The sequence below is a fragment of the Bactrocera latifrons genome, unplaced genomic scaffold (assembly GCF_001853355.1).
Source record: "Bactrocera latifrons isolate USDA-ARS-PBARC rearing strain unplaced genomic scaffold, ASM185335v1 scaffold_61, whole genome shotgun sequence".
NCBI classification, from domain to species: domain Eukaryota; kingdom Metazoa; phylum Arthropoda; class Insecta; order Diptera; family Tephritidae; genus Bactrocera; species Bactrocera latifrons.
In genome coordinates this window covers 645,614-659,405 of record NW_017537279.1, presented here as the reverse complement: position 1 = coordinate 659,405, position 13,792 = coordinate 645,614, and the positions used below count along the sequence as shown (strand labels likewise).

Genomic DNA, 13,792 nt, shown 5'->3' with positions numbered 1-13,792 from the left:
AACTCATGCATTCTGCCACGGGATAGGCAATCATCGTCATAAACTTGTTTTATCAATTGAAACGTTTCGGTAAAATTTTATCAATTTAAAAAAAAAAATTTAATGTTGGCTCTTTGTTCGAAGCTCATTTTCGCACCGATAACACAAACATACTGACTCTTAAAACGCAATAACTTCACTTCCAATCAATGAAATGTTGTGAAGCTCTCACTGAACACTCGATAAAGATAGCATTCTAACGCACCAGTCGACACATAGATGGCGCCACTAGGGGGCGCTAGATGAAAGAAGTTCTGTTTACTTTGGAACAAACCTTGTAGTACATTTCCTTAACGAGGAACAATATCTAATCGTAAATCAAAGGCTTTTTAATCTTTATATAGATCTTTGTCTTGAAAGCAGCATATAGTACCTCCACCACCTAGATCATAGGCCTACTTTTTCACACTACCGTTGGAAATTGTAATAAAGTCGGATGGAACCCAGTAATATATCCGAGTGCCTCATATGACTGATTTACACACATGAACCGCACAGAATATGATAAAGGGAACACTTATTTTCAAATAAAAATCATTCTTCAATAAATATTTTGAAATATAAATCATTCTTCAAAAAATATTTTGATATATAAATCATTCTTCAACAATACAAATCTTTATCCAATCCAACCATTCAACACCTTTCCTCTGTTGCTACTTGATCCTCTTTGGCCAAGCGAGTTAAATGTTTATACTTGCATTGACTTTTTTAAAATTTATTTTTAAAGAAAAATATTTTAATATTTTACGAATAAATACATAAATAAATATATATAAGAAATACCTACAATTATGTGTAGCTTTTATTAGCAACCATTTTAGTTCATTATTCTCCAAACTTGTTTGGAGCGAATGAAACACAAATCCTAACAAATTTTCCTCTCGCTCTATTTGTCTCTACCTCAATCCTCTTCATTATTTCAGTTTTCTTTACAACACTTTTCGGTTGCATGCGAAATTGCTGCCACACTTTACTCACTCTTTAGTAGTGTCTTCTTTATCTCTGATTGCAAAATTTTTCTCAAACTGCCATAAACTATCTTCACAAAAACATTAACTTACAAAGCTGAGCTTTCTTGGTTGTTACTGCTCTCACTTGCTGCTGTAGTTGTCGTGGTATCTACAACACTCTGTGTACTTGACTCACTATTTTCCATTTCTGCGGCTTGTGTCGTGCTGCTACTCTCACTTTCAGCAGCCCCATTACCCGCCACACATTTGCATGAATCATCAGTGCGCGCTTCAATCCAATCCAAATACTGAGTAACGCGCGTATAAACACCTGGTGCATTGGGCCGTGCACAACCCTCTCCCCAAGAAACCACACCAGCCAACTGATAGGTCTTCGTCGCATTATTGGGTATATGTAGGGGACCACCGCTATCACCCTGGCACGAATCCTTGCCGCCTTCAAGATAACCAGCGCAAAGCATATTATCCGTAATGCGGTCAGAGCCATATTTACTCTTGCGACAGGTCTCCTGCGACATAACCGGTACTTGCACCTCCTACAGGAGTCAGTAAGTATGAGTAAAAAATAAAACTAGCAAGTTGTTTGCACTCACCTGCAAGCGATCAGCTATGAAGCCACCCTCCTTGATGGCACCCCAACCGGTGACCACAGCCAGCTCACCATCGTAGGTATTACCAGCCTCCGCAAGACATACGGGCCGCAAAGGATCACGCAACTCTACAGGTTCAGTGAAACGTAATAATGCAATATCGTTATCTAAATTGCGTGTACTGTAACCGTCATGCACAATAATCTTATCAAGCTGGCGATCGATCGTACTCACACGGCCGTCCGTGCGATTATGCGACAGTAGACGCACGGAGATCTGACGCTTATTGAAGCCACGCACACAATGCGCTGCCGTTAGCACATACTGATCGTTGATCAGTGCGCCGCCGCAATAGAAGTCGCCACGACGCATTAGCATGGCCATCCAAGGATACTCATTCACCTCGGTATCCATGCCGCCGACAATGCGATGAAATGTGTTGATGCTGCCACAATTGCAGGACGGACAAGCGCGCATTGGTGTGGCCGGCGTGGCAGAGGTCGACGGTGAGGCGGTGGTGTTTGGACGGAAAATTGCTGTGATCCAACCTATAATATTATCCTGCCGTAGAGCCGTTGGTGTTGCCGCGGTGGCGGGCACAACTGAGGCGATGCCGTAGTGCAAGAAGACATGCACAAGGATAAGCGCAGCTAACCAGTGATTTTTATAAGCCATATTATTCTTGGTATACTTTGCCAGTATGAACCGTTATGATGCAGCAAACGGCAGCAACTGTTTGCTGGATAAATGCGCGTTGAGCCTAGAAGTGAGCGCTGTCGAAAGCGTTCCACAATCAAGCTACTTGGCCGGTTTGTGGTGGTCAGCAGACTAGTTGTCCAATTATTTGCGGCTTAGAAATATCCTCTTCGCATGCCAACGACTACTTTTCATACAACTTTCCCAATTGAAACCGGCTGCGATTGGGATTAATTGGTATGCAAGTTGGGTGCAGTAGGCCAATCCACGAAACCGTGACGGTCAAGTCTCAACAGCGGCAATACATTTAATGATTACCGCTATAAAAATGAGCACGTACTATTCGCAATAACAGCAACTGCTTGCTGAAAAACGACAAACAGATGTATGGAAAGTTCCCAAACTGGCTTGAACTCGAAACCGTCTAACGAAATCGCACTTGAAAGTCGTGATCTTCATTGCAAATTTTGTTTTTATTTTTTGTTCAATAAATAAATAAATAAATAAGTAAAGCAAGTAAGCGGTAAATGCAACATAAATTAACTAAGCTATTCAACAAACTCCTCTCTCTCTCTCTCTTATGTGACCCAAATAAATACGTTAATAAATATGAAAGCTCGCGTCTGACAAACTCCGTAGCGCCTCGCGCTCTCTTCATTGTCCCTTTACGCTGACATACCCGAAACAATTAAAATTTCTTTATCTTCTTGGTTTCCGAATGACAAAGGCAAGCATTTCTTGTGACGGTCTTAATCCAAGTACCATAACGATTGACGCGTGCATAGACGCCAGGGAATCCGGATTTGGCACAACCTTCACCCCACGATACGACGCCAGCAATTTGATGTTCTCTAGTGCCAGGCGCGACTACATGTAGCGGTCCGCCGCTATCGCCTTGGCAGGAGTCCTTCTTGCCTTCATCAAAACCGGCACACAGCATGTTGTCTGTGATCCGTGTGGCACCGTAGCGCGATTTGCGGCATTCCTCCTGCGACATGATGGGTACTTGTACTTCCTGTAGGGTATAAATAAATTCGAGAATATAGTAGCGGCTGAATTTATGAAAAAATTTCGGAAAAAAATAAAAGTTTAACTAGCAGTAGCTGCCCATAATCGATAAGGTGCAAAAGGGCAAAAGGGAGGTCTCTTTACGGACGATATTAAAACTAGTGGGGCTCAACAACTTCGAAAAACCATTTCAGACAAGAAGCTTCTTAGGCGAAGTATCAGTATGTTATACCTTTTCTGGATTAATTTCGAGACAGATTTTAAAAAGGATCTTTCGCAAACTTGAAACGTATTAAATACTCATGTGCATTGGTCCATGGTTTCAAAGCAATCTAAAGTGATATCAGTGGTGTCTATACCCTCTGGACTACAACTTTTCAACATGCTTCATAAGATATGTGGTTCATTTTGCCAAGAAATTTGTCTTTGAAGAAATTCCTTCATATGTCTTTAATAAGTCTGTTGGTTCTCGAGATCTGATCTGAGTCGTGTGAGCTATTTTCTTGAAACTACAAAATGCCTGTCTATCTTCCTTTTATATTCAAAATTGCTTAGTCGAGTCGAAGGTTTTTCAGAAATTAAAACAATTGTCGGTTGTAGTGGGAAAATAAACGAAAAATAAGTCGTGGTGTAAGCGAATGGCAAGCAAAACTATCGGAGAGCAAATAGTAGATAATACGATTAAAGGCTAGGAAGGTTACTTAGACTTTATAAAAAGATTTTAAAGGTTTTTAAATATGATTTCGTCCTAACACTGTACACCCGTTAAAATCTTCAGCACAGCTTAAAACAATGCGTTCTCTACTTCTCTATGTACTTTAAAATTTTGCTCACCTGCAATGTATCAGCGGTAGGTCCACCTACTTTAATAGCACCCCAACCAGTCACAATAGCAGTTTCACCCTTGAAGGACTTGCCTGGCGTAGGCATGCAAACCGGATGCAAGAGTTCGGTCATTTCCACCGGTTTATCCAACTGTATGATGGCAATATCATTATCATATGTACGTGCATTGTATTTCGGATGTGTGGTAATATTGACGACATTGCGATCGATCTTCTGGAAATGCGACATCTTACGATCATGCTCCAGCAGGCGTACGCTAATGCGCTCCTTGCGGAAGCCATACACACAATGCGAGGCGGTTATAAGGAATTGATCGTTGATCAGCGAAGCGGCGCAGTAGAAGCGACCACCATACAACAGCATAGCCATCCAAGGATACTGATGCACCTCCGTCTCTTGACCGCCCACAATGCGCTTCTGCGTATTGGCTATGCCGCAAACGCACTCCGTGCAATTCCGTGGCGGATTGAGTACGATCGGCGGTGGTGCGGGTGTAGTGCTGGGCGCTACCGTGCTGCTGGTGGTCGGTACTGCTGTTGTGCTCGGCGGCGTTGGTGTTGTGGGCTGCAATGTAGTGCTGGTGATCGGCACGGGTGCTGGTGTGGCGGTTGCTGGTTGCGGTGCCGGTGGCAATTCTGTGGTGCTGGTCAAGCCATCCGGCGATGTTGTGGTCGTACTAGCCGGCACACCGAATATATTTGGACGGTTGGGCAGTAGCGAGAGCACCCACTGTATGAAGGTATTTTGTGATTGACGCAACAGCGCAGCAGGTTCACTACGCAAACGCAATAGATTCACCTCATAGGTGGCCTCTGTGGCTGTAGGACTTGTGACGGCGATTATAGCGAATGCTAATAGCAGGCTACAAACGATATTTTTCTTAAACATTGTTAAATATCTTTCTTTTTATTTTGAGGAAATGATTTTTTCACACTTTTTTCGCTACAAACACTTCGAGTAAGGCTACTGCGGTGTCGGACACTCGCGCATTTCTCCACAGCCGAACACTAACTGACCGTGGCGCACCGCATTAGCGCATGTGGTAGCTGATTTCTGTAAAGTGGGCCAACACGATCGGACTGGATCGACGCATCACGCGGCTTATTTGCAAATTATTGCGCTAATTTAATCGTTGCAAGCGGCGGCGGCGGCGGCGTCTAGCTGAAGCGCGAGCAGCTACTTACACCGCTGTACGTTGTACTGTGAGTGGGTACGAGCTATGCCTACATAGCCAATAGCCAAAAATAACTCATATGCCTGGTAGCGTAACGCGCGTGATTGGGCGCCTTAAGTGGCGAAAGTTTGCTGCGTCCCCAAAGTCACGGCAGCTGCTGAAATAAATTCGTTTTTACTTATTTCTTTGTTTTGCTTTGCTGCCAGACTTTTCTGTGTCAAGCTTTGCTTAATAAATATACACACACACATATTTTGATTTTGTTTTTCTTTTTTTTTTCGTGAGCTCATTACAGCTGCCTATATTTTTTGTATTTTTTTATCAGTAGCTCTTCAGCTATTGTCTTTCGTAAAGCACGATTGTTTTGCTTTTGGCGTCTGCTTGCAAATTGTTAGGTAATCGTTAATGGTGACACTTCAGTTGGCATTTCAGTGTACACTTGTCGCCCAGAATTCATATTTGGTCAGCTTTTGTGTATTACAACATTTTTATTTCTTTCTTTTTTTTTGTTTTTTTTTTTTTTTGAAGTAAAGTTAAGTGCTTTGTATCACATACTACACAAAATATTAAAGTGAGAATGCCAGCAACATCGACGCTTAGATAACCTATTTAATTAAGTTTGAAAATTATTTCCGGACACTCGAAGCAATAGGTGGGCTATATAGGGCTCTTGAGTGGACGAATTGCCTTACGAAGTTATGGGTTAAGATCTCAAGGTCAAAGGAGAGGCATGATCTTTCTCAAATAATTCGCAGTCATTGTATCAATACTTTTTCTTTAAAACATCCGTTCTAGGGCCCTATAATATCCGAGCACACACCAAGCAACGTTGTACTTCTACAGAGTCCGGCATTTTAAAAGTAACCGATTAAAAATGCCAAAAATTCGGTTTGGAAAATTATTTTTATTTATTTTAAAGTACAAAATGTGTGAAAAAAATCATAAATTCATGACCAATTCACTTTTGTGCGATATGTCCACGTTTTGCCTTAACTATGGCCTTGAGACGGTCAAAAAACGAACCGCAAGCTGCCCGAATTTGATTGGCCGGTATTTTGGCCCAGTCACGGAAAATAGCTTTCTTCAGCACCTCGAGTCTGGTTTATTTTTTACTTCGAACCTTGCTCTCCAAAATGGCCCAGAGAGAATCAAGTAGAATCGGTAAAGTAAACCCTATCATTTTGAGAGTTTAACAAATTGCTCAATTGGAAAAATCGTTTCGTCAAAAAATACAATGTTCGGAATTTTACCGCATTCGGCCAAGCGAAGCAACTGCTGCGCTCTCTCAAGTTGCAGTCTTTTGATGACCACCACCATGGCTTTTTACGATGCTACCAGTATCATTGTAACGAGTGATGATGCGATAAACAAAAACTTTATTCACATTAAGGTGTTTGAGCTTACCAAAAATTTCTGGCTTTGATTTTCCAGTTAAATATAAAGCAATCACACTATTACGTTTGAATTCCATCGCTGATAAATATTTTTTTTTTTTTTTTGTTTGGTTCAGTTTTGGCAAAACGCTTTTGTACACTTGTGAACAATACTCCGAACTGTCATTAAGCAAATTTATAAAAAGGTGATTCCAGTGCGACAGCTGCGCGAACGGTCTGAAGTAGGTTACACTTCGAGTGTCGGACCATATTTGACTTCGTGATCACGAAGATATTCATGAGAATTGCTCAATAAAATATCGCTTCTCTAGTCATCTTGCTTATTTGCTACACAGCATAGGGAATTAATTAGTCTAAGCTGTCATGAGACTCATTCACGTTTCGATACCATCATGCTAAATATTCTCTGATCTGAATGCGGAGTGACCTCTTTCATCTACTATGGAAACAGTACATCTATAAAAACTTAAGTAGCAGTAATGAACGCATCCCAAATGGAAACGCACACACCACTTAAAAACTAAAAAGGAAACTTTCTGCTTAGTCCGCCAAAACCAACTCTCAGAAAAAGAACCACAATAAAACGTTGGAACTTTTCAAAAAAAGCTTAAGCAAAGGGAAGTCGAACTAAACAGCACAACAATAGCTAGACATGCCAGAGACTGCCTCCAATATAATAGACTGAAGCCCATTTTCACTTAACACCACTTAGAAGAGATGTGTAGAGATTAACGACAGATTGTGGATACTAGTGTTAAGCTACATTCTCGACGTTCCGTTTTCCCATCTGAATTTTGACTCCTTGGAAACCTTTAGGGGTTTGATTATTACATGATGAGTGCTTTGCGACCTTAGGTGTACTGTGCCCTTTCCTAAATCATGACAACTAACATTCGTAGCATATTGATAAAGTTCAATATTCTGCTGGAATCATGGATCCAAATGTCTTAAGCCTACGTGTACAGACTGCAGTGCCTGAACTGGCAATTTATGCAAGAAGCTAGGTCCATGTTGTGTAAATGATTCTTCAGCGTGCAATGGCCAGTGTAGCAGGCGGCAAGTAGCCTAAATATGATTATATGCTCATTGCGTTAGTTGCTTTGGAGGTTTATCTCTATGCACTGACTTATGACAAAGACTTCTGCTTGAAAAATGCTCGGAAAATTTCCAATAGGTATGGAGAGCTTGGTGCGTGGCCCTGCGACCCCTGCACCGATTCCCTACGACGTTTTCGAGCCGTCAGTGTACCACTTGAAACCTTTAGAGAATACTTTTAATTAAGTACACAGACCGGATTGAAAATAAGGTAGTGATGCTGGGACTAGAAGCTTATTAAGGAAGAAAAAACAAATCAATCGAGCAAACCCATACTGGGGAAATTTGCCAAGAATCAATAGCGGCTCTATCAAAAATTGACAAAAAGATCAGTTTCGGTATACGCAAAACAAGGATGAAATGATGATAAATGATGGGATAGATTTGTCATGCCCGAAAGGTTAGCAGCAGTGTATTGCTTCCGCCAAAAATACCATTTTATTCAAAAGTAGTACACAGTTCCTTCTTTCTAATGGTTTTTGCAGTAGTCTCACATCGAAGTCTTATTAAAATTTGACCTGATTATGAAGTTTTTCACTTTATTCAAAAATAAAGTACCAAACACCAAGACTACGTTACTATGACTACTCACCTCCAGTCAATAAATCGATCAAATTTGAGGAAAAACGAAAAAGTCTTTGAAAGAAATGCAAAAAACTCACCTCTACTTCACCGATCGAAGATTAAAAGTCAAAGGAAAGCCGGAAGCGAAAAACAATAAAATAAAAGTCAAACAAGATCTCAGCATGGATTAATGTGCGACCAATTTGGACAACGCGAACTGCACAAAAACAAAATCGAACCAAAAAAGAAGAGCATATTGATTACATGCAGCTAGTTGTTGTTACTGTGGCATTTGGCTGCCTGTGGCTGTCAACGCGCTTTGCTGCACATACTCACAACACGTATTTGCGCCACAAATTGGTAACACTAGCAACACCTGCAGCCAAACACCTGGCCCAAAAGTAGCAGTGGGAGTGGGAAACTGCGCTGCACAGCAAAGTAGATTAAGAAAATAGTGAGGACAGAGAAGCCCCGCGGCGTGAAATTTGTAAGCGGCGGGAAGGATGGCAAAGCAGCTTGCGCCTTGCCCGGTTTTTTGGCAACGAACGCGAAGCTGCGCTAGTTCAGGCTTAAACTACTCACCTGACAGACGAAGGAGGAAAAAAGTGTGTTCTCGTTTTTGTCTTAAAGCGCACTACTAAATCAAAAAAATTCAATAACAGCGCGTTGCAAGTAGATTACCGTTCGTGTGGCTGCTTAGCGCGCTTTTCTATCTATTTAATTTTTTTTTTTTATTTATTTTTTTTTCATTTTTTTTCTTTTGGTTATCCACTTTTGATGAAGAACTAAATAATAGAAATAATAGAATAAGTGATAAACTTTCAGCGGACGACGCCGACAATGTGGTTGCTGCCACATAATCGCTAAAGGCGAACAAAAACTTACAATGTTGCGCAAATGCCGCTCTGTGTTGTACGTTGCAAGTGATTTCTTGGCTTCGTAGCGCTAATTTTTTATCTTTCCCAATTTCAGGTTCAGAGCGTTTGTTATTGCTCGGCTTTGACTGGTTAGCAGTTTCTTTCCTTCTTAGTTTTTGGGTGCAATCAATTGGAATATGGCCACCGGTTGTAAAATTTATTAGTGCGCGAAATTTCGTGATTGAAGTGGCTTAGAAAATTTACACCTCACGTAATTGGGAGTGATAATGTATTTAGAAACCAGAAGAGTAAGTACTAGTAAAAGAGTTACTATTTGTATTTGAAAGAGTAACTGCAAATAAGGTTCGACATCGAGAAGCTGCAATCACAACAGACACCCGAACGGTTTTCTACGCGACTTGAGCTCCTGCTCTCTGTAAGCACTCATTAGTCATAAAAAAAAACTGTGAGAAGACATTTCCAGCTCCTTACGTTCAGCTGCTAACGACGACATTGGTTTTCGGAAAATGCAAAATATAGATACCGAGAGTTGAAGAGGGAAGCGTGATGCATTTGCCGACAGAGAAAGAGAGAAGCCGAAATTTCTGAGTATGAAGAGCTTGGCCGACAGGGGTAATGTTCTAAAGTTCTACAAAAAGACGCGTTGACTAAATGAAATTTCACGACCAGAACATACTTTTGTACAATCCGCAGAGCCAAACTAGGGACTGATGCCCAGGGTATACTGAAACTATAGAGGGAACCCTTCTCAAGCCTACTAAATGATATCGAAAGCATAATACAACGAGATGATGAACCCGATTCCCCAATCGATGACGGATAGATGGAACAGACGTTCCATCGCCCTTCATGGTCGGGAAGTTCGAATAGCAATTACCCGTCTGAAGAACAACAAAGCGGCGGTGGACGAGTTATTCAATTACGGCGGCAAAGACCTGATATGGAACGTGTATCGGCTTCGTTGTAAATAATGGTCGGACGAAAGTATGCCCAACTCCAATTGAAATGTAAGTGTAAAAGGGAGACCCTAAAATCTGTGCCAGCTACCGTGGGATTAGTCTCCGAAATATCGCATATAAGGTTCCATCGACCGTCTAGTGTGAAAGATTAAAGCCCACCGTCAACAAACTGATATAGTTCAGCGCTGAAAATGCTTCAGACCTGAGATTTTTCGACGCAGTACCCGCCGGGGAAAGTAGAGGAACTTTTTGTTTTTTTTTTTCGGAAGGGAAATTATGCGCCGTAGAATGGCAGCATACAAGATTGATATTACCTTCCAACACTATTTCGGAATCACGCCAACTTAAATTTTCTGACTTTCGACAGCTTTAGATCGAATTTGGATCTGTGTGGCCGCCTTTAGGCATTAATTCGCAGTTCCAAGCTAGGCAAGAATGCTTCTTCACATACTCCATACTCCATATTCAAGCTTCTCCGCTGCCGTTCTCTTATCCTGTGTTCATGGATCGCTATTACGTCTCACTCTTCAATTTTCGCCCATACCAGTTTTGATTGTAGCATGTGACTTATAATGTTTTCGGACGTCATCCTTTGGTTTATCATTCGTTCGCTGGTATGGGAAAAATATATGCTCAGCGCTTTCATCGGCCCTGCTGCAGAATGAACATTGAGTGTTGTCACCGTGGCCGAATCTGTAGAGGTACTCCCTGAAACAGCCATGGCCCGTTAAGAATTGCGTCAGATAATAGTCTGTATCCCCGTGTTGTTCCATAATCCGCATCCCAGTGTCTTTGCCACTCTTCGATGCTCGGCAGTCTCTTCTTTTTTCATCATCCGTTAGGCGCCTATACATAGCTTTAGATTTTTGATAGACTCTACTTAGCTCTAAGCCCATTAAATCAGACGGCATAAGACCAGATATGACACCGGCCGCTTCATATGACACCGTTATAAACGCCGTATACACATGTGTACACGTAAACATGTGTTCTATGTTTACAATTTCCATGGCTAGTTCTTTCGCTAACGACCATGAACTAAATTGAATTAGATAGTTACCACGACAACAACAACAGCCCATAGCTAAACATGTGCTGACCTAAATCACACAGTTTGGCGCAAACATGAGCACCAACCCGATTACGATGGTTAAATCAGCAACGAAAACAAGATTTTCTTCATAATCAACTGCGGTGGCATACGCTGTCACTGTGGCAACCACAAAAACATAGCGGTGATATTGCAAATAAATCAACTGAATTGTGATAAGCAAATTGTGGCAACATACTATATGTGGTTAAATGTATAAGTACATATATATATATATACGTATATACATATATGTGGATTAATGGCTCATATTATGTAGTTTATATGTATGTATATGTACATGCTATACTTCATTTATGTGCTTATATGCGGTTAGATAAATCATGTATGCTGCAAGTTTGTAGCGCTTCCCAGCCAGTTAATCACTGTACATGCACAGCCTCATATATACACACACATATACATACATACTTATGCATGTTTATGCGGTAGAGCAATATGTTTGCGTTTGATAAAAATGCGTAAATCCCTGTAAATACACCGATAAGTAGGTTAGCATGGTTATAGCTGAGTTTCTGTGGCTTTATCATTGTATTTGTTTAGACACACAAATACAATGATAAAGCCACAGATACTCAGCTATACCCACCAACACATATAACGGCATCTCATTTGCTAGCTTACTAAATGATTGACTCCTCTTTACTTGCGCTCCAACTGTGCCACAGCACATTAAAGAGCTGGCAATATTGATAAGTGTGTTGTTTTTTTTTTTTTTTTAAGTTTTCATTCCAAAAATTCCTCGAATTAATTTAATATAATTGTTCTTGAGGTGATTTCTAGACTTTCCTACATGTTAACCGAAACAAGAAACACTTAACTCTTAATCCACATAAAATGAGTTAGTCAAGTGCGTGTCTTTTCGCTTTACAATTTTTTTTTTTTTCGCAAAATGGTGGATATGTAAAAAAATTTACTAGTAACCCCACCGCTTCATTACTAAAGCCACTGGGAAAGGGAAAAGCTGGTTAACTATGACGTCAAAGCCTTACTGACCTTGGTAAACACAAAAGTTCATCAACTTACCAAATGAGATAATTTTCAACCAACAAATATCTAGCGACTTACTAACAAACCAAAGATAACAAAAACAAGGATATGTTTTGGAATGTCTTTGTACGAGTGACCACAACAATTTATATACCAAGGTGCTCAAATTCGTACACAAATACTATGTATGTATGTATGTATCTACCATGTGCAGCCAATGCTGAAACTTAGAAAATGTTAGTCATTAAAGTGAGTCAAATGGAATTTATAAGTGAAAATGGTATGATAAAGGACATGAATGTCAGCAGAAGGACTCTTCGGAATTCAGTCTAGAAAATTTATAGAGCTTCATACTACATACTCTTGCACTTATACGTCTTTATGGCCTACCGGTCTATTTTGTTGCACACATTCTTATGTATTTGATTCACATGCTCAAGCTTTTAGAATTATCTAATGAAGAAGCATTTGTGGTAGCACTCTTGTCAAAAGAGAGTAATTTGAGTAGAAAATATTCTACAAGGCATATAACAGGCATAGGCATTATATAAAAAGTACATAATTTTTCTTGAAAATGTTGCAAAACAATTGAGTTGCATAGAAATATTTCTGTATAGAATGTCTTTTGCGCGCTTCCCTCAACTTATGGTCAACATAATCGATCGGAAAATATCTCCCTTTCGCTTTTTTGCTCTTTATTCAGTGCTTTATAAAAAGTGTTACAGTGATCGGATTTAGTTCAAATATGCGCCGTTTCGTTCGATTATCTGTTTCCATCTAGACGGCAACTTCATAATACCCTCCTCGTAGAAGCCCTTATTTGCGAAGAACTCGGACAGCCACTTTTCACAAGATTCTTTTGAGTTGGCGTTATGTCCGGGCTATATGGTGGATGCGATAAAACCTCCCATCCGAGCTCCCGTAGCTTCTGAGGAATCATGAATGAAGTCTGTGGTCTGGCGTTGTCCTGGTGGAGCACTACACCCTTCCTGTTGGCCAATTTTAGACGCTTCTGGTCGATCGCCTGTTTGAAACGGTCCAGTCAGATGGTAGAATTAAGGGTCTGGCCATATAGGAGCAGCTCTTAGTGGATGATTCCTTTTCAATCCCACCAAACACACAACAAAACCTCCTGGTCGTCAATCCCGGCTTATTACTGGCCTTCAACCTCGAACGTTTTTCTTGATATTGTCGTATGTGGTCTATTTTTCGTCGCCAGTCACCATCTCCTTAAAAATGGGTCGAGTTTGCTTTGTTTCTGCAGCATATCGCAGACGTTGATTCGGTCCAGAAGGCTTTTTTGCGTCAAATGATGCGGCATCCAAACATCAAATTTTTTTGTGTATCCAGCCTTCTGCAGATAGTTTAAAATGGTTTGGTGACTAACTTCCATCTTCTAGGCGATGTCACGAGATACTACATGCCGGTCTAACGCGATGTTTTCCATTATGTGATCAGTATTCGTCGTCACAGG

The 13,792-nt window shown here is 40.8% G+C and overlaps 2 protein-coding genes across 2 annotated transcripts; both read right to left on the bottom strand.

Annotated features, from left to right (window-relative positions):
* Positions 1 to 784: 784 nt before the first annotated feature.
* On the bottom strand, positions 785 to 2,577 carry LOC108975103 (trypsin-1-like). Its single transcript, XM_018943381.1, has 2 exons — positions 1,607 to 2,577; positions 785 to 1,549 (listed from the first exon to the last, which is right to left on the bottom strand). The coding sequence occupies exons 1-2, from the start codon at positions 2,276 to 2,278 to the stop codon at positions 1,100 to 1,102; spliced, it is 1,122 nt and encodes a 373-aa protein (XP_018798926.1). The 5' UTR covers positions 2,279 to 2,577; the 3' UTR covers positions 785 to 1,099.
* A 217-nt stretch (positions 2,578 to 2,794) lies between these two features.
* LOC108975102 (trypsin-1-like) lies at positions 2,795 to 5,192 on the bottom strand. Its single transcript, XM_018943379.1, has 2 exons — positions 4,142 to 5,192; positions 2,795 to 3,314 (listed from the first exon to the last, which is right to left on the bottom strand). Exons 1-2 carry the CDS (start codon positions 5,039 to 5,041, stop codon positions 2,988 to 2,990), a joined length of 1,227 nt encoding a protein of 408 aa, XP_018798924.1. The 5' UTR covers positions 5,042 to 5,192; the 3' UTR covers positions 2,795 to 2,987.
* Positions 5,193 to 13,792: the final 8,600 nt, after the last annotated feature.

Bases quoted from the DNA above. Each gene is read 5' to 3' on its own strand.
- LOC108975102 (XM_018943379.1), bottom strand. From the start codon at position 5,041: ATGTTTAAGAAAAATATCGTTTGTAGCCTGCTATTAGCATTCGCTATA. The intron at 3,315-4,141 runs GTGAGCAAAATT...TATACCCTACAG, and splicing joins CTACCGCTGATACATTGCAG to GAAGTACAAGTACCCATCAT.
- LOC108975103 (XM_018943381.1), bottom strand. From the start codon at position 2,278: ATGGCTTATAAAAATCACTGGTTAGCTGCGCTTATCCTTGTGCATGTC. The intron at 1,550-1,606 runs GTGAGTGCAAAC...TGACTCCTGTAG, and splicing joins TCATAGCTGATCGCTTGCAG to GAGGTGCAAGTACCGGTTAT.